At 45.5% G+C, this 21351-nt stretch overlaps 1 protein-coding gene across 23 annotated transcripts in view; it reads left to right on the top strand.

Moving 5' to 3' along the window:
- ablim1b (actin binding LIM protein 1b) overlaps window positions 1-21351 on the top strand; it is a 262796-nt gene that overhangs the window by 153160 nt on the left and 88285 nt on the right. For all 23 annotated transcript variants that reach the window (XM_034292380.1, XM_034292373.1, XM_034292381.1 and 20 more), the window contains exon 5: window positions 352-478. In XM_034292380.1, coding sequence (XP_034148271.1) covers window positions 352-478 — 127 coding nt within the window. The remainder of the gene's footprint in view (window positions 1-351; window positions 479-21351) is intronic.

Raw genomic sequence — 21351 nt, 5'->3', positions numbered from 1 at the left:
ATGGGTCTGATTATGCCCTATTATTTGATTTGTTGAACAGGTCAGGGTCTATTCCAGCCCTGTGATAATCTGACTTAGCTTTTGGAGTATGCAAATCAGCAAAGTTATTCTATGTATCATCCCTAGTTATGTTATTATAAGTACTTTTATGCCATTTGTACTTTATTATATTATATTCCCCTTTGATGTTGTTATTGAGGAAAACCTAAGATCAATGAATAGGGAGCGCTTTCTTCATTTGATCACATCACCACCTAGTGGTTACATTGTAAATTTAAATCTGAGTTGTTTTTGTGTGTGTGCGTGTGTGTGTATGTCCGTGCTCATTTCATGTCTCTACTTGTATTTCAGACTGTGCAGGCTGTGGTAGGGACATTAAGAATGGCCAGGCCCTACTTGCACTGGACAGACAATGGCACCTGGGCTGCTTCAAGTGTAATGCATGTGGCAAAGTGCTGAGTGGGGAGTACATCAGCAAGTGAGTCCTTTTTAAATCCCCTACCATCTACAGCATTTCCTTTCTCTATACTCCCAGTCTCTATTGAAAACCTGTGTTTGCATTGCTAATTGTATGCTGATAGTAAGATATAATGAATCATAAATATTTTCATCAGTAAAATTGTTAATCAATAAAATAATAGTAATAATAAATTATAAAATTAAAATAATGTAAAATGTATGTGTTTTAAGTACGATCCTATTTCCAGAAAAGTTGGGACGCTGTATATAATGTGAAGAAAAAGAGAATGCACAAATCATTTAAACCCTATAGTACGTAGAAAATAGTACAAAGACAACATATCAAATGTAGAAACTAAGAAATGTTATTGTTTCTTGAAAAAGATATGCCCACTTTGAATTTGATGCCAGCAACACGTTTAAAAAAAGCTGGTCCAGAGGCAACCAAAGACTGGAAAAATTGTGTTATGCAAAATAGAACCTGGTGGAACGTCTCACAACTAATTAGGTAAATTAACAACAGGTCAGTAACATGATGGGGTATAAAAAGAACATACCAGAGAGGATGAGTCTTTCAGAAATAAAGATGGGGAGGGGTTCCCCAATCTGTGAAAGACTGCGCAGGCAAATAGTGCAACAATTTAAGAATAATGTTCACAGAGTTTGTGATCTCATAATATACTGTACATAATATCATTAAAAGATTCAGAGAACCCAGAGAAACTTCTGTACGCAAAGGACAAGGCCAAAAACCAATATTGGATGGCCGTGATCTTCAGGCCCTCAGGCAGCACTGCATTAAAAACAGGCACAATTCTGTAATGGAAATCACTGCATGGGCTCAGGAACACTTTCGAAAACCACTGTCTCTGAACACAGTAAGTCACTGCATCCACAATTGCAAGTTAAAATTGTACCATGCAAAGAAGAAACCATATATAAATAAGGTCCAGAAACGCCACAGGCGAAGTGGAAAACTGTCCTGTGGTCTGATTAATACATTCCCAAAAATAATATTTGAAATTATTTTTGGGAATCATGGACGCCACGTCCTCCGGACTACAGAGGAGAGAGACCATCCGGTTTCTTATCAGCGCACTGTACGAAAGCCAGCATCCGTGATGGTATGGGGTAGGGTCCAGGTACCAATGGATAATTCCTTATTCAATTTATTTCTTTATGTAGATAACGGTCCAGGTGCAAATGGATAATTCCTTATTCAATAAAATGTTTTATGTAGATAACGGTCCAGGTGCAAATGGATAATTCCTTATTCAATACATTTTTTATGTAGATAACAACCAAAATAGTTTGGTTTATAGCGGTTATGTCCCAAAATCCAATGTCAAATCGTTTCTCATTTATTGTGTGGAAAGAAAAATGAATTAGCAGAAAATGTTTTTATGGAGATGTTTCATTGTTTACATTTCAGATTTTAACGGATCTGTCCCCAACCTGATACATTTCCGTATTCTTGTTATTAATTTATTCAAAAAACGGAATAACGAGAAAACAAATATATTTTCATTATATAATTTTTTTTCAAATACCATTACGTGGTTTAATGTTTCGTTTCTGCAAAGAGGGTGGGGTTCAATGTGAAATGCATGTCATTGGCCAATTTTGAAGCTAAAACGTAGGTCTACTTTCTTTCAAAATAAGACCTCATTTATAGTTTTAATCTACAATTTTGTAACTAATCAATTCAAACATTTTATTATTAATAAATTAATACCAAATAGAAATGTCTTATATCCAATACATTGATCTCTTTATAATTATTATTTAATAATGTCGGTGTAAATGTTTAGCACTAAAATGTAATCCTGTCAGGGTAATCTATATATTTTGTCTTATGTCAATTCTTTCTGAATAGGTGAAATGTAGCAATGCTGGTTGTCATTCCATTGTAAGTGCTTGGGAAAGGAGGACAGTATACTTTTTCTGTCACGGACAGCATTCAACAACAGTGTTGAAATAAAGTATGTTGAGAGATTTAAATGAATAAGACCAATATATTACTTTCTAGGCCTACTTTCACACACACGCTCAGGCATACAGATACACAAACATGTTAAATTAACTATCTAAATGGGACACCTAAATAGATTTCCCCAAAAAAGCCTACTTTTAGTAATCCTACTACTAACTCTAAACCTTAGCACATTGGTTCCCAAACCTTTTCAGTCATATTAGACAATAAAAAAGTCATAAAACAATTAGCCTCATAATATAAACAACATATTAGTAATGATAACTTGTATATTATTATACAGGCGGGTGACCAATGATAGGAAACACTAACTTGAAGTTTCTCAGGTGTTGGGCAACCACAATCCACCGGAACATCTTCAATGCGCTTTGCATAGATTCTACAAGTCTCTAACTCTACTAGGTGGATTGAACACAATTCTTGCAAAAAATATTCTCTAATTTGGTGTTTTGACAATGTTGGTGGAGAATGCTATGTGACACATTAATAAAAAAATGTCCCATAGGTGCTCATATTGGATGAGACCTTGTGTTTCCCATCATTTTCCTAAATGTCTATTTTCACATTCATTTTCACTCAACAAACCATTCAGTTAACCCTTGTGCCCTGTGAATGGGGGGCATTGTAATCCTGGAAGAGACCCCTCTCATGAGGATATAAATGGTTCACCATGGGATGAAGCTGATTACTCTTTGCTCTATGGACCCAAACAATGCCAGGAAAAAGAAATCTATGTAAGCATCTGCATTCGATAGTTTCCTCCACTAATTTACTAAGGGTTTCCTTTATTTTGTAACCTTTCTTTAATTTGGTCTGCATCTTAATGTGCACTTTCTATACAAGCATATCAAGACAACTCACTTAACAGTAATTCTTCCTCTAAACTGAATTTTAACTTTTGTCCTTAAAACTGTAGCCAAAAGACGACTTGATCAAAACTGGGACGTTTGTCAGATTTATCAAGGTTTTGGGTCATTTATGCCATGTTATATATTATATTCAGAAAAAGACCTTCATTATAAGTTAGCACTTTAATCTTCACTTTCCCCCGCCTGCATGACAGCTCCTCACACAAGTATCATTTCGGAAAACCTAGACCTGTATTAACAAAGAGTGATATTGAGATGATATTGAGACATGTCTTTTGCAGATGTAACTTCTATTTAATCCAGGAGGCCCAAGAAAGGTTTTGTATTTGCTATTGGTTTCAAAACACCTTCATACAATTTATTTGAAATACAGTATATATATATATTTTTTTTTTAAATATTTTATTTTAACTTTTTTAAACTTTTACAAAAAATAGAAAAAACCTACATACAAGATGGGTATACAGCATATGTCGTTGTTACATGGATTAAAGAAAGACAGAAGCTATATGTGAATACACACAATAACCAGTGGTAGTCTAGTGCTTCCTGTCTCATGATACTGTCATGTATGTATAAATAGAAAATAAAACAAAAAGAACAAAACACGCACACACACACACAATAAAAAAAAAAAATAATAATAAAAAAAAAAAGGCCCAGAGAGGAGAATCAAACCCTTAATCAGTACCGAAAAAATACAAAAGAAAGAGATAAAACCGTACAAATACATAAAAGCCTGTTTCATACATTGGTCATTTAGTCAAGTAAAGTCAAAAATGGTTTCCACACCTTCTCATAATAGTTCGGTGCATCCCCTCTGCTAAGGCGAATCTGTTCCATTCTAGAAACACAAACCATTTCGTTGAGCCACCTCTTAAAGCAAGGAGACGATGGAGACTTCCAGTTAAGTAAAATCAATTTCTTGGCCGCTACCATGCCTGTTTTGAGAGCCTGCTTACAGTGGGAAGGGAGGGTTGTTGTCCCTTCAGAGGAGCCAAAGATTGCCAGGTTACAGTCTGGTTGAATGCTTATTTTGTATTGCTTAGAGAACCAATTAAATATGTCACTCCAAAAATTGTCCAGTACTGGGCAATACCAGAATAAATGTGAAAGTGAACCTTCGGCTCCGCCACATCTATCACACATGGGAGACACTGAATCAAATATTTTATGAAGTTTAGTTTTGGAGTAATGCAGTCTATGTATGACTTTAAATTGAATTAACCGAAATCTAGAGTTTATAGAACACTTCTGTATACCGGACAGGCCCTCGTTCCATAATTCCTCCGACAGTGGGACTCCCAGTTCTTGCCTCCTTGAGATGACTGGTGTTTGCTGGCGTCTCAAAGGCAGTGATAAAGTGGGAAATCAAGTGTTTGGAGTTTGGTTGCAAGAGAAATGTATCCTAAAAATTATAATTGTGTGGTCTATTTAGGAAATTAGAAACATTCTCCCTAACAAAATGTCTCACCTGTAAATATCGATAAAAATGTGACTGAGGGAGGTGATATCTAGCCTGGAGCATAGGGAAAGAAGCAAAATTGTTATCTATATAAAAATCTGAAATGCAACATAGGCCCCTCTCCCTCCAGTCTGAAAAAACCCCATCTGTCAATCCTGGTTTGAACAAGTGGTTGCCTGTTATTGGGGAATTTACTGAAACATTTGGTAATCCAAGAAATGTTCTTATTTAATTCAATATCTTCAAAGAGTTACTAAGAACATAATTGTGGCTAAACAACTTGTGAGACAGTTGTGCCTTTGAAAAGAGCAACGCTGGGAGTGAGGTCTGTGACACAGACCTGGATTCAATCTTTAACCAGAGCGGAGAGGAACCGTCATCGTAAGGAGGACCCCACTGCCAGAAAATGAGAGCCCTTGCATTTGCAGCCCAGTAATAATGCCTAAAAACAGGGAGGCCGAGACCCCCACTCTTTAAATCCTTCTGCAAATGGGCTTTAGAAATACGAGGGGGTTTATCTGCCCAGACAAATGACAGGACGGCTGAATCCAGTTGTTTTAAAAAAGATAGTGACAAATAAATAGGGAGGTTTTGAAAAAGATACAAGAATCTCGGAAGTGCAACCATTTTAACAGCATTGATGCGGCCGATCATTGACAGAGGGAGCAACTTCCAGTTCCTAATATTAGCTTTTAGTTTATCCATCATATCCAATGTGGGTAATGTGGGTAGTAACTAATTTAAATGGCAAAGATTTCAAGAAAGTAGGACACATGTTTGTCAATGGCATGAACTCACATTTGTCCCAGTTAATTGTATACCCAGACAATCTACTAAATTATTTTATATAATTCAAAAGGTTGGGAACTGAGACCACTGGGTCTGATAAACAGATCAATAAATCATCAGCATACAGATTAACAAGGCTTTCAACATTACCAAACTTTACCCCATGAATGCCTGGGTGACTCCTTATGCCTATTGCAAGTGGTTCCAAGGTAATATCAAAGAGAAGAGGAGAAAGAGGGTCGCCCTGCCTTACACCCCTCTTCAACTCAAAAGATTGGGATCTACCTGAATTTGTGAGAATAGAGGATACTGGTTTATGATAAATTGTATTTACCCATTCAATGAAATTTTCGCCAAATCCAAATTGTTTTAGTGTTATTAGCATGTAAGGCCATTCAATCTGATCGAATGCCTTCTGGGCGTCAAGGGATAAAACAGCAGCCTGTGTATTCTTCCCCTGCACTGAATATATTGTATTTAAAAGCAAACGGACATTACTAAAAGAAAACCGACCCGGGATAAATCCAGTCTGATTAGGGTGTACAATTGTGGAAATATGCCTACCTAATTTTGTCGCCAAAACTTTAGTTAGTATTTTTAAGTCACAGTTTAGGAGAGCAACAGGTCTGTAACTTGCCGGATCAACCTCTTCCCTTCCCTCTTTCAAAAGCAAGCAAATATTTGCTTCATATAATGAACTGGGAAGCGTCTTATTTCTCATAGAATCGTTCACCATTCTCAGCATGAGTGGAACTATTTTGTCATGAAATGATTTATAAAATTCACAGCCAAAGCCATCAGGACCGGATGTTTTTCCCGAGGGGAAGGCTTGAATAGCATTCAAAAGGTCAGTTTTAGAAATTGGGGCCTCCATGTCATTTCTTGCTGCACTATCTAATTGGGGAACGTTTAAATTGGCAAAAAAGTTACAGAAATCTGATTCAGTGGCCTTTACTTTACTAGAATACAGTTCCTTATAGAAGTCCATAAAGCAAACATTTATCTCTCTCGGATTGGTTAGGAGTCTGCCTGATTTGGATTTTATCCTGTGAATAGCCTGTTTAGCCCTTTCGCCCCTAAGTTGGCTAGCTAACAGTTTCTCCGGTTTATCTCCAAGTTCAAAATATTTCTGTTTAATTTTCAATAGAAGACTACCAACACGCTTATTAAGAATGGTATTGTATTCACATTTTAATTTCAAGATCTTGTTGTAATCAGCGGCTAAGAGGGAAGATCTATAGGTCTCTTCCAGTACTGGAAGCATTTTTTCAATGTCCCTGAGGCGGCTGTTAAGTTCTCTTTTCTTGGCTGATTCAAATGAAATAACGTGGCCCCTCATAACTACTTTAAAGGTCTCCCACAAAATAGAATCAGAGACCCCTCAGTTATCATTTGTAGCAAGAAACCCGTCTATACGTGCATACATGTGCTCAATAAAAGACTGGTCCTCAAGAAGAAGAGGGTTGATGCGCCAGCTATATTTTGGACTTGACAGGATATTTTTGAAATTAAGAGAGACTGGACTGTGATCAGATATTAAAATATTATGATAAGTAGAAGTAGTAACACTAGGCAGTAATTCAGAAGCTATCAGAAAGTAATCGATTCTAGTGTAAGACTTATGGACATGAGAATAAAAAGAAAATTCCCTATCTGTAGGATGCTGCAGTTGCCATATTTCAACCATGTTCCTTGTTTTAATTAAATCATTCAGAATTCCCACTGAGGTTATTGCAGGAGGTGGTTTTGTAGAAAGTCGATCTAGGACCGGGTCAAGATAACAATTAAAGTCGCCTCCAATAATAACATTAGAGGCAGAAGCCAGTATCAAATCAAATGCTTTACGGAAGAAAGCAGGATTGTCAATATTCGGACCGTAGATGTTAAGCATCGTTATCGGAAGGGAGTTAATATGCCCAGATACCATCAAATACCTGCCATATGGGTCTGCTGTCATATAATCATTTTTTCGGAAAAGAATAGCAACCCCCCTAGACTTGCGAGTAAAAGGTGCTTGATAGACTTGGGAGATCCAATTCGCTCTCAACCTGCGCTGCTCATTTACACTAATGTGCGTTTACTGAAGAAAAATTACATCTGGCTTTAGTGACTTGAGATGCGAGAAGACTCGACCCCTTTTAACCACATGACCCAACCCCTTTACATTCCATGTGACCAATGTAAACTTATCATTTATACTGCTATGGGTTATTCTATCGGATACTGACATCATCTCTGGAATAAAAGCAATCTGGTATCCTCTCAAAAGTGCACAAAACACAATAAAACAAGACACATAAAGAATCTACCTTGTAATCTGAGGTAACACACTCAAACAAACCCATGAACCTGAACCCCTACCCGCCCACAAGCACTTCCCCAAACGAAGCACAGACATCCCTTAATGCCCGGGACCGCTACACGCACGGCTAAAATCCGTTTTCAAACCTGTAACTCGCTATTAAAGCTGTGATAGCTAACTTAGCCCGGCTCCCTTGCCTAGCATACCTGACCGAAGTCAGAGAAATCAAAATGACAGTCTCTCAAAATGTTGAACACAGTTATCTAAATGAGAAAAGCAGCATCAAAATAATTCTATTAGCCCTCTGTGTAAGTATAGTCCCTCCAGCGTGTCCTAGGTCTTCCCCGGGGTCTCCTCCCAGGCCCGGAAAACCTTCCCAGGGAGGTGTTCAGGAGGCATCCGGAACAGATGCCCAAGCCACCTCAGCTGACCCCTCTCGATGTGGAGGAGCTGTGGCTCTACTCTGAGCTCCTCCCGGGTGACCGAGCTTCTCACCCTATCTCTAAGGGATCGCCCAGCCACCCTGCGGAGAAAGCTCATTTTGGTCGCCTGTATCCGGGATCTTGTCCTTTCGGTCATGACCCAAAGCTCATGACCATAGGTGAGAGTAGGAACGTAGATTGACCGGTAAATCTTCACCACGACAGACCGATAAATCGACCGCATTACTGCAGAAGCTGCACCGATCTGTCAATCTCCCGTTCCATCCTTCCCTCACTCGTAAACAAGACCCCTAGATACTTAAACTCCTCCACTTGAGGCAGGTGCTCTCCACCAACCTGAAGTGGGCAAGCCACCCTTTTCCGACTGAGGACCATGGCCTCGGATTTGGAGGTACTGATTTTCATCCCCACCGCTTCACACTCGGCTGCAAACCGTCCCAGTGCATGCTGAAGGTCCTGGTTTGAAGGGGCCAACACGACAACATCATCCGCAAAGAGCAGAGACTAAATCGTGTGGTCCCCAAACCTGACACACTCCGGCCCCTGGCTGCGCCTAGAAATTCTGTCCATAGAAATTAGGAACAGAACCGACGACAAAGGGCAGCCCTGCCGGAGTCCAACATGCGCTGGGAACAAGTCTGACTTACTGCCGGCAATGCGAACCAAGCTCCTGCTTCGGTCGTACAGGGACCTGACAGCCCTTAGCAAAGGACCCAGGACTCCCATACTCCCGAAGCACCCTCCACAGGATGCCGCGAGGGACACAGTCAAATGCCTTCTCCAAATCCACAAAACACATGTGGATTGGTTGGGCAAACTCCCATGAACCCTCCATCACCCTGTAGAGGGTATAGAGCTGGTCCAGTGTTCCACGGCCCGGACGAAAACCACACTGTTCCTCCTGAATCCAAGGTTCTACTATCGGCCGTATTCTCCTCTTCAGTACCCTGGCATAGACTTTCCCGGGGAGGCTGAGAAGTGTGATCCCCCTGTAGTTGGAACACACTCTCCAGTCCCTCTTCTTAAAAAGAGGGACAACCACCCCGGTCTGCCATCCCAGAGGCACTGTCCCCGACCGCCACACGATGCTGCAGAGGCGTGTCAACCAACAGCCCCACAACATCCAGAGACTTGAGGTACTCAGGGCGGATCTCATCCACCCCCGGTGCCTTGCCACCGAGGAGTTTCTTGACTACCTCAGTGACTTGAGCCCGGGTGATGGACGTGTCCACCTCTGAGCCCTCATCCTCTGCTTCCTCAATGGAAGACGTGACATAGGGATTGAGGAGATCCATGAAGTACTCCATCCACCGCCCGACGACATCCCCAGTTGAGGTCAACAGCTGCCCACCTCCACTGTAAACAGCATTGGTAGGGCACTGTTTCCCTCTCCTGAGGCGCAGGACAGAATCTCTTCGAGGTCAGCCGATAGTCCTTCTCCATGGCCTCACCAAACTCCTCCCAGGCCCGAGTTTTTGCCTCCACAACCACCCGGGCTGCAGTCCGCTTGGCCTGCCGGTACCCGTCAGCTGCCTCAGGAGTCCCACAAGCCAACCAGACCTGATAGGACTCCTTATTCAGCTTGACGGCATCCCTTACTTCCGGTGTCCACCACCGGGTTCAGGGATTGCCGCCTCGACAGGCACCGGAGACCTTACGGGCACAGCTCCGAGCGCCCGCTTCGACAATGGAGGTGGAGAACATGGTCCACTCGGACTCAATATCTCCAGCCTCCCTTGGGATCCAGTCGAAGCTCTGCCGGAGGTGGGAGTTAAAGATCTTTCTGACAGGAGACTCGGCCAGACGTTCCCAGCAGACCCTTACAGTACGCTTGGGTCTGCCGAGTCTGTCCAGCTTCCTCCCCCGCCATCGGATCCAACTCACCACCAGGTGGTGATCAGTTGACAGCTCCGCCCCTCTCTTTACCCGAGTGTCCAAGACATACGGCTGCAGGTCAGATGAAACGACAAAAAGTCGATCATCGACCTACGGCCTAGGGTGTCCTAGTGCCACGTTCACTGATGGACACCCTCATGCTTGAACATGGTGTTCGTTATGGACAAACTGTGACTAGCACAGAAGTCCAATAACTGAACACCGCTCGAGTTCAGATCAGGGGGGCTGTTCCTCCCAATCACGGCCCTCCAGGTGTCACTGTCGTTGCCCACGTGGGCGTTGAAGTCCCCCAGTAGTATGATGGAGTCCCCAGTCGGAGCACTTTCCAGCACCCCTCCAGAGACTCCAAGATGGTTGTGTACTCTGCACTGCCGTTCGGCCCGTAGGCACAAACAACTGTGAGAGACCTATCCCTGACACGTAGGCGCAGGGAAACGACCCTCTCGTTCACCGGGGTAAACTCCAACACATGGCGGCAGAGCTGGGGGGCTATAAGCAAGCCCACACCAGCCTGCCGCCTCTCACCAGTGGTGAAGAGTCCATCCTCTCTCAAGGAGTGTGGTTCCAGAGCCCAAGCCGTACGTAGAGTTGATCCCGATTATCTCAAGTCGGAACCTCTCAAACTCACGCATCTCAGGCTCCTTCCCCGCCAGCGAGGTGACGTTCCACGTCCCTAGAACTAGTTTCCGTGTCCAGGGATCGGGTTCTCGAGGCCCCCGCCTTCGACTGCCGCCTGATCCTCTACGCACCGACCCCTTATGGTCCCTCCTGCAGGTGGTGAGCCCACGGGAAGGCGGCCATACCGCCATACCGGGCGACGTCACGGTCCTCAAAATGTTTTCCATCAATGATTTTCTCTTTCTTTACTTAGTTTTACCAGCTGTACTTGAATAAAAGTGATTTAATAGCTAAAACTATTTCCAACCAATATCAACACAAAGAAATCCTACTGGTTATTTAATATCCATGCTGCCAATTGAGATCATATACTAGTTCTTTACTGCAGTTGTGTGTAGTACACTCCCCTCTCAGTAAAACCAAATTAAACATATTTTCCTAAAAAGGACTACTTTACCTATTGAGCCCTATTGAATCTGTGAGCAAAAGGGATCATTTGATTTGCTTCTGCTCAGTACTGCAGTTGCTTTGTAGTATGCAGTGATATTACCTTCACTTAACACTACCCTAACCCGTACCTGCTTAGTTCTATCTGACTGATTGCTCGTGTATAATCCCGAGATTATTTGGGTTGTATTCCCAATAAAGGGAGAAATTACATACCTGAGAAAGAGAAGTAAAACAAAAAATCTACAGCAAGACCAAATTAGCATTAATTTGTTGTCTGTCGACAGGCCAAATATATTCTGGTCCACTGATGTCTTGCCACAGGTCTTTTGAATCTTCATAAAGCAAACTTTATTACACTGAACAAAATTATAAACACAACACTTTTGTTTTTGCCTCTATTTATCATGAACTTAACTCAAAGATCTAAGACTTTCTCTATGCACACACAGCCCTTATCTCTATTGTTCACAAATCTGTCTAAATCTGTGTTAGTGAGCACTTCTCCTTTGCCGAGATAATCCATCCACCTCACAGGTCCAGGTGGCTGGTCTGGGACGATCTTGGAGGTGAAGATGCTGGATTTGGAGGTCCTGGGCTGGTGTGGTTACACGTGGTCTGCGGTTGTGAGGCCGGTTGGATGTACTGTCAAATTCTCTGAAAGGCCTTTGGAGACGGCTTATGGTAGAGAAAATTAACATTCAATTCACAGGCAACAGCTTTGGTGGACATTCCTGCAGTTAGCATACCAATTGCACGCTCCCTCAAAAATTGCGACATCTGTGGCATTGTGCTGTGTGATGGAACTGCACATTTTAGAGTGGCCTTTTATTGTGGCCAGCCTAAAGCACACCTGTGCGATAATCATGCTGTCTAATCAGCATCTTGATATGCCACACCTGTGAGGTGGACGGTTTATCTCGGGCAAAGGAGAAGTGCTCACTAACACAGATTTAGACAGATTTGTGAAGAATATTTGAGAAAAATAAGCCTTTTGTGTACATATAGAAAGTCTTAGATCTTTGAGTGCAGCTCATGATAAATGATTAAAAAATCCAGTGTTTATCTAATATATGCAAGTAAAGCCTATTAATAAGTTGAGCTACAATATTTCACTGAACTGACAATATGTATTACTTATTGCCTAACATACATATAATTTAGCCTTTAACAACAAGTAAATACCAACCACAGTAACACTGCACAATATTGGAGCAGCAAATATAATACAGGCTACATTGATCTCTAGATTTGTGTTCAGTTGTAATGTGGAAGATTAACATTGTATTTGTAGCAAAAATACATAGATCTGTTTTTATGTCAAATGCTCCATCTTGCACACGGGGGGGGGGGGGGGGGGGGGGGGGGGGGGCCCCGGTGACCAATGGCTTAAGGTGTTCCTCATCTTACTGTAGAGATGATGAGAAGGGTATTCCCCCTCTCCTACAACAGATGCCTCTCTATATAACCAGCCTGATGACTGTCAGTGTATAACAAATGTACATTTGGGCTATTTAAATATATTCAGTCAGTTAAGACAGCTAGTTCGGCTGACAGCTAGTATACATGGCAAAGTAGATGGTCAAAAATATCTGTATGGCTTCGGGTAAACTCTTAATTTGACAAAAAATGAATGGGTGTCCTGTGTATTTGGCCAATGACAGTCTTTCCAGATTTAGCCCCACCCACTGGGAAAAATCTAAATATCTGGTGGTTTTTCAGTTTTTTGTGCTTTTTCTGATTTTAATAAACTTAAAATGTATTTTTTTGAAGAAAAAAAAAGGGGGGAAAAGGATTCATTTGCTCGTTATTTCATCATCCAAATTAAACAAATGAATGAACGAACGATACCTGGAACGTCTATGGTCCAGGTATCGTTTGTTCATTCGTTTGTTAGTTTACTTTGGACAACAAAATAATGAGCAAACAACCGTCCACCTTCTTCAGAAAAAACAAAAAACAGGCACTTTTTGTTTCCTCGTTCCTGCACAAAGTCAGAAAAACCAGCTGATATTTACAATTTCCCCTGTGGGTGGTGCTAAATCTGGAATGCCTGTCATTGGCTAAATACAAAGAATACACATTCGTTGTATTTCAAATTAAGAGTTTACCTGAGGACCTGCCTACCTGGCCCCCCACTCAACGCAAAACTTCGGCAAAATAGGCTCAATCGTTTGTGCTCCGTTTGTGCCATTAACATTTTCGATTGTGCTGCTATAATTTTATAAATATTAAAGAATATTTTATAGGTCATTCAGAGGTCACTCAGCCCTAACATCCTCTGAAATCAACAAAAATAGTTTTGTTTGTTTGTGCTTCGTTGGTGCCGGTTTGTGCCGTTACATTTTTCGTTTGTGCTGCTTCGGTATAATATATATTAAACATTTAACTATTGGTGATGACGTCACTCAGCCCCCCCAACATGCTCCAGAGTCTAAATAGTATCCTTTGTTTGTGCTTCATTTGTGCCGGTTGGTGCCGTTAAAAGTTTTGTTTGTGCTGCATCAGTGTTTTTAATATTAGAGTTTGATTAGAGGTGAAGTGGTCCATTTGTGCTGGTTTGTCCTGTTAAAATTTTCATTTGTGCTGCTATAATTTTTTAGACATTACAAAATATTTCACTGGTCATTCTGAGATCATTCAGCCCCACAACATACTTCAAATTCACCCGAAATAGTCTTGTTTGTTTGTGCTTAGTTTTTGCATTAAAAGTTTCGTTTGTGCCAGCCGACTAAAAATAGGCTCAGTCGTTTGTGCTGGTACAGTTTCTGGTATAACTAAATTTTCTACTGGATAGCGCATTGGCTTCACTCTCTTTCCATTATAGCTCTGTCATTACTTCAACTGATTTCGGAACACAAACATTTGAGCATATTTTGAGTGAATTTGTAGCGTGTTTGGAGGGCTGAGTGACCTCAGAATGATCTATTAAATATCATTTTATAGATTTTTTTATTTTTTTTTTCAGAACAATAGTATAGCATTAAGGGCCTTCCTAAAAGGCAGATACATTTACCTGGAGAATTTTAACTAGCAGATGACTCTAAAAGCCTGCCTACTATTCAGTCTTCCCCAATTACTGTGTGATGTCAGCAGAGATTGTGACGACTACGACCTCTGCTGGTTCACCTCCCCCTGCAGCGGGCGGGCCCCGGCGGTCGACGTCACCGGCTTTCTGACACCACCGTCTCATCATGCATTTCACCTGTGTCTCGTTTAGTGCACCTGTTCATCATCGCTGTTTCCCCCGGTATATATGTTCCCTCTGCTCCCCCTGTCTTTGTGTGTGATTGTTCTCTGCCACTGTCAGAAGCTGTATGCGTTTATGAAAGACGCTCGTTCTGTTTATTTTGTTCTATTCATATATAAAAACCTTCATCCGCCACGCCTTCTCCGGTTCCTCCTTGCTTCCTCAACCTAAGCCGTGACAGAATCACACACCTATTCAAGAAAACAGCAAGGATATGGAGCCCGAAGGAGCTACAGGCGAGGTCGGTGTTGCGGAGGCGGTCCAGGTGCATTCAACAATGCTGGCCAGCCTAGGCGCCGCGATGGACAATGTTCTGAAAGCGGTGCAGCGCCTAGAGCTGAGCCAGCAGCACCCCGCAACACCGGCCGTCTCTCCGCCGGCCCCAGCTTCGCCACCAGCCATGGGGCCGTTGCATCTCCCTTTGCCTAGGGATTACAACGGGGCGGCGGACCGCTGCCAGGGATTCCTATTGCAACTGGACATCGCGCTCCAGGCGATGCACCCTGCGCCGACCGAGGCACAGAAGATCACCTCGCTCGTCTCCTGCCTTTCCGGAAAAGCCCTGGAGTGGGCCACCGCCGTCTGGAACACCGAGCAGCCCACCCAGGGCAGCTACGCCGAGTTCACCCGCCGCTTCCGAGCCGTGTTTGACCACCCGCACGAAGGAAGAGAGGCGGGTGAACGGCTGTTCCACCTTCGGCAGGGGACGAGGTCGGCGCAGGAGTTCGCACTGGAGTTCCGGACCCTGGCAGCGGGATCGGGGTGGAACGAACGGGCTCTGATCGACCACTACCGCTGTAGCCTTCGCGAGGACGTCCGGAGGGAGCTAGCTTGTCGAGACGTGTCCCTCTCCCTCGACCAGCTGGTTGACATGTCCATCCGTCTCGACAACCTGCTGGCTGCCCGAGGACGTCCCGGAAGAGGCCCGTCCGTTCCACCCTATCAACCATACCAACCCGACACCGCCGTTCCCATGGAATTGGGAGCGGCTGCACTGCCGGGCAGACGTCGGGGAGGACAGGTGCGGAGTGCCTCCAGGGGGCAACGAGGCCGTCTTACTGCACCACACCGCACCTCCCTCCCTGAGTCAAGAGGTGACAGGCAGGGCACTTCCGCATCACCCCAGGTAGCACATGCACATTCGCCACTAACCTATTCCCTCTCTATGTGCACTGTCCCTGTTAGGTTCCCCGGATTTCCGCTGCTTGCCCGGTGTAAGGCGCTGGTAGACTCAGGCGCAGCCGGGAATTTCATGGATAGGTCTTTTGCCCTACGGTCACACATACCCCTCCAGGCCCTCGACACCCCCCCTGCCCGTGAGAGCTCTAGACAGCCGGCCACTAGGGTCAGGGCTGGTCTCTAGTTGCACTGTTCCTCTCCTCCTTGTTACCGACAACCGACACAGTGAAACCATTTCATTTCACGTGATCGACTCACCCACGTTCCCCGTCGTTTTAGGTTTCCCCTGGTTGTCCCTACATGACCCTGTCATCTCTTGGTCTAGTCGACGTCTGTCGGGGTGGTCGCGGAAGTGTCAGGGTAGGTGTTTGGGTGTTTCCGTTGGCTCGACCTCGGTGGAGAGTCCAGACAGTGCGCCTGCCGTGCCCATTCCCCCCGAATACAGGGACTTGGCTACGGTTTTCTCCAAGGCCAAGGCTGCTGTGTTGCCACCACACCGGCTGGGGGATTGTGCGATAGACCTCATTGATGGAGCCGCACTCCTGAAGGGTCACGTGTATCCACTGTCCCGCACCGAAACGGAGACTATGAACGCCTACGTTACGGAAGCGTTGGAACAGGGATACATTAGGCCCTCCAAGTCACAGGTCTCCTCGAGTTTCTTTTTTGTGAAAAAGAAGGACGGTGGTTTGCGCCCGTGCATCGATTACCGGGCGCTGAACAAAATCACCATTCCGTTCCGCTACCCTCTCCCTTTGATCTCTGCGGAGGTGGAGAGGATGCACGGGGCCCGCTTTTTCACTAAATTAGACCTCAGGAGTGCCTATAACCTGGTGCGTATCCGGGAAGGAGACGAGTGGAAAACTGCTTTTAGTACCACGTCTGGCCATTACGAGTATTTAGTGATGCCGTACGGGTTGATGAATGCTCCTTCAGTCTTCCAGTCCTTCGTAAACGACGTATTCCGGGACTTGCTGTGCGAGGGAGTGGTAGTGTATATTGATGACATCTTGATATTCACTGCCACCCGCGCTAAGCATGTCTCGTTAGTGCGCAGAGTGCTGGCTCGACTGCTGGAGCATGACCTGTACGTGAAAGCCGAGAAGTGTCTGTTTTTCCAGTCGTCTGTGTCCTTCCTGGGATATCACTTTTCCAGCGCAGGTGTGGCTATGGAGGAGCCTCACATTGATGCCGTGCGCAATTGGCCGACCCCGACCACGGTTAAGGACGTGCAACGTTTCTTAGGCTTCTCTAACTATTACAGGAGGTTTATCCGGGGCTTTAGCCAGGTTGCGGCTCTGATCACCTCCCTTCTGAAGGGGGGGGCGACCCGGTTGCGGTGGACCGTGGACGCGGAGCGGGCGTTTGTGGAACTGAAACACCGTTTCACCACCGCTCCGGTCCTGGCCCATCCTGACCCGTCGCTCCAGTTCATTGTGGAGGTGGACGCGTCCGATTGTGGGCTCGGTGCCATCCTCTCCCAACGGACGGGGTGTCGTAACACGCTCCGTCCCTGTGCCTTCTTCTCCCAGAAGCTCAGTGCGGCGGAGCGGAACTACGACATAGGTGATCGTGAGCTGCTGGCCGTGGTTCGAGCTCTGTCGGCGTGGAGGCACTGGTTAGAGGGGGCTAAACACCCTTTCCTCGTCTGGACTGACCACCGGAACCTGGAGTACATGCGGGCAGCGAGGAGGCTGACCCCTCGCCAGGCAAGGTGGGCTATGTTCTTCACCCGGTTTGTGTTTACTCTCACCTACAGGCCGGGGAGTAAGAACGTCGGGGCTGACGCGCTGTCCCGCCAGCATGACACGGAGGAGAGGCCAGTGGATGATGCTCCCGTGCTCCCGGAGTCATGCATCGTGGCACCGGTGGTATGGGAACTGGACGCGGACATCGCCGAAGCGCAGCGCGACGAGCCCTCTCCGCCCACATGCCCTGAGGGCCGTACGTATGTGCCGGCGTCTGTCCGCGACCGCCTCATCTACTGGGCGCATACATCTCCCTCCTCCGGTCATCCTGGCATCGGGCCAACAGTGCGCGCCCTGGCCGGTAAGTACTGGTGGCCCACTTTAGCCAAGGACGTGAGGGTATACGTCTCTTCCTGCTCGGTGTGCGCCCAGAGTAAGGCACCCCGGCACCTACCTGTGGGCAAGTTGCACCCCTTGCCCATTCCACAACGACCATGGTCCCACATTTCTGTTGATTTTTTGACGGATCTCCCCCCTTCCCAGGGCCATACCACCATCCTGGTCGTTGTGGATCGGTTCTCGAAGTCCTGCCGCCTCTTGCCTCTGCCCGGCCTTCCTACTGCCCTACAGACCGCGGAGGCCCTGTTTACACACGTCTTCCGCCACTATGGGGTGCCCGAGGACATCGTGTCTGACCGGGGTCCCCAATTCACGTCTAGGGTGTGGAAAGCATTTATGCAGCACCTGGGGGTCTCGGTCAGCCTGACCTCGGGCTACCATCCCCAGTCCAACGGGCAGGTGGAACGGGTAAACCAAGAAGTGGGTAGGTTCCTCCGGTCCTACTGCCAGGACCGGCCGGGGGAGTGGGCAGAGTTTCTGCCGTGGGCAGAATATGCACTGAATTCTCTGCACCACTCCTCCACGGGCGTGACGCCTTTCCAGTGCGTCCTGGGCTACCAGCCAGTCCTGGCGCCCTGGACGCCGAGCCAGACCGGTACCCCTGCGGTGGACGACTGGTTCCGGCGGGCAGCGGGCACATGGGAGGCAGTACAATCCCGTCTCCGGCTCGCTGTCCGCCGCCAAAAGACCGCTGCGGACCGCCACCGCGGGGAGGCCCCGGTGTATCGGCCGGGCGACCGGGTCTGGCTCTCGTCCAGGGACCTGCCCCTCCGCCTGCCCTGCCGGAAGCTGGCCCCGCGGTTCGTGGGCCCTTTAAAGTCCTGAGGAGGGTCAACGAGGTAACATATCGGTTACGCCTTCCCCCCGACTACCGTATTAACCCCTCGTTCCATGTGTCTCTCCTCAGGCCGGTGGTGGATGGTCCCCTTCAGGGGTGTGAGGTGCGGGAGGTTCCCCCTCCCCCTCTGGACATCGAGGGGGCCCCGGCGTACTCTGTCCGCTCCATCATCGACTCGAGGCGCCGGGCGGGGGGCCTCCAGTACCTCGTGGAGTGGGAGGGGTACGGCCCGGAGGTGCGGAGCTGGGCTCCGGTGAAGGACGTCCTGGCTCCCGTCCTTGTCCGCGAATTCCACCAGCGTCGGCCGGATCGCCCTGCTCCGCGCCCCCCGGGTCGGCCCCGAGGCCGGTGCCGTCGCGTGGCTGGGGCCACGCGTCAGGGGGACGGTACTGTGACGACTACGACCTCTGCTGGTTCACCTCCCCCTGCAGCGGGCGGGCCCCGGCGGTCGACGTCACCGGCTTTCTGACACCACCGTCTCATCATGCATTTCACCTGTGTCTCGTTTAGTGCACCTGTTCATCATCGCTGTTTCCCCCGGTATATATGTTCCCTCTGCTCCCCCTGTCTTTGTGTGTGATTGTTCTCTGCCACTGTCAGAAGCTGTATGCGTTTATGAAAGACGCTCGTTCTGTTTATTTTGTTCTATTCATATATAAAAACCTTCATCCGCCACGCCTTCTCCGGTTCCTCCTTGCTTCCTCAACCTAAGCCGTGACAGAGATCTTGTTTTGTTAACATCTTTCAGTCCCAGTAGCGTTGCAATGGAGCCTTGTCACTCCTTTCGTAGGCTACAACGTAAGAGCTGTTCAAAAACAAGAGATAAAACAGTTGTGGTGACTGATAGGTTGGCCAGAAACAGGAAAGAGAAATTGAGCCATTAAGATAGATCAATTAAGTGTTTTTGTAGGTGAGATTTTGATTTTATCTAGTTTTCATTTTACCAGGTAAGTTGCCTGGGAACCAATTCTCATTTAGAGGATCAACCTGCGGAATTGTGACAGGAGAAGGAGAGAAGATAAACCAACTGGAAGCTGAGGATGATTAGATGGCCATGCTGATATAAGATACAAATTTGCCATCACCCAGGTCAACACCCCTTCTCTTACAATCAGTGACATGGGACCTATGGTGACCACACAAAGTCTGGACACCCATTTAACATCCAATCCAAATCATAGCACCCTGTGCAACACATTTAAAGCAACATGTAGTCACATATCCCAGGGCCGAACAGGCCTGACCTTGCTTTGCATCTGAGGGAAACCAGCAGTGGGATGCATAGAACTTCCATAGACATATAGACAGAACTTTGCCATGCTTGTCATTCTCACTAATAGTCACCTAATCATATGCTCTACACAGTTATAGGTAAAGGAGAATCCAAAACAATGAATTTCTTCTGCCTTACAAACACACTTGTCAAAAGAAGAATTAAAGTCTGGCCTGACATCCTGATCTCTCCCACAAGGCAATCTTTGTGATAAAAGTAGAAAATATATTTTGTGTAAATTAAGCGTACACGGTCAGCCTTCATACCTTATACAGAAGGGTTGGTGGTTAGGTTTTTGACTGTTGCATCTCCAACGGTGCCTATAGACCAGCTACAGAATGATCAAAATTTACTGTAGTGGGTTCTTCACGGGTTCACGGGTTCTTCACACTTCTTATCCGGGTCCATCAATCTATCCGGGTGTACATAAATAATACAGTCATCTTAAACTAAGCTACTCAAGTAATTGGCCAATACGGATCATTTATTACATATGCACAACTCTGGACATACAAACATTTTACAACAATCATGGTAAATGTTATTTTATGTGAAAAGCAGGCCTTAAGACTCTATCAATTGGCCTACCCGTCCCTTTAATCAAATTATACTGTACATTATTATATAATATTATGTATTATAATTTTTGTTTGCTGTATTATCAATATATTTTAATGTGTTTATTCTGTATATATATTTTAGTTAATTTTCTCTTCTGATAGTTATTTAATTTATTTAATATATATATCTTTTCTTATTTTCATTTTCATTCACTGTGAGATTATTCATCTATAATGAAAAGCGCTTTACAAATGCAATAAATTATTATTTAAAAATGACATAGTATTTTCATCCTGAAATATTTGACAGGTGTGTTCAAATTACACCGGTAAGCCATAAGATTGTGACCGCTGAAAAGTGAACTGAATAACACTGATATTCTCGTAATCAAGGCACCTGTCAGTGGGTGGGATATACACTCACCTAAAGGATTATTAGGAACACCATACTAATATTGTGTTTGACCCCCTTTCGCCTTCAGAACTGCCTTAATTCTATGTGGCATTAATTCAACAAGGTGCTAAAAGCATTCTTTAGAAATGTTGGCCCATATTGATAGGATAGCATCTTGCAGTTGATGGAGATTTGTGGGATGCACATCCAGGGCACGAAGCTCCCGTTCCACCACATCCCAAAGATGCTCTATTGGGTTGAGATCTGGTGACTGTGGGGGCCATTTCAGTACAGTGAACTCATTGTCATGTTCAAGAAACCAATTTGAAATGATTCGAGCTTTGTGACATGGTGCATTATCCTGCTTGAAGTAGCCATCTGAGGATGGGTACATGGTGGTCATAAAGGGATGGACATGGTCAGAAACAATGCTCAGGTAGGCCGTGGCATTTAAACGATGCCCATTTGGCACTAAGGGGCCTAAAGTGT

Source organism: Esox lucius, chromosome 5 (assembly GCF_011004845.1).
Source record: "Esox lucius isolate fEsoLuc1 chromosome 5, fEsoLuc1.pri, whole genome shotgun sequence".
NCBI lineage: Eukaryota > Metazoa > Chordata > Actinopteri > Esociformes > Esocidae > Esox > Esox lucius.
This window is presented reverse-complemented; position numbering and strand designations above follow the sequence as displayed.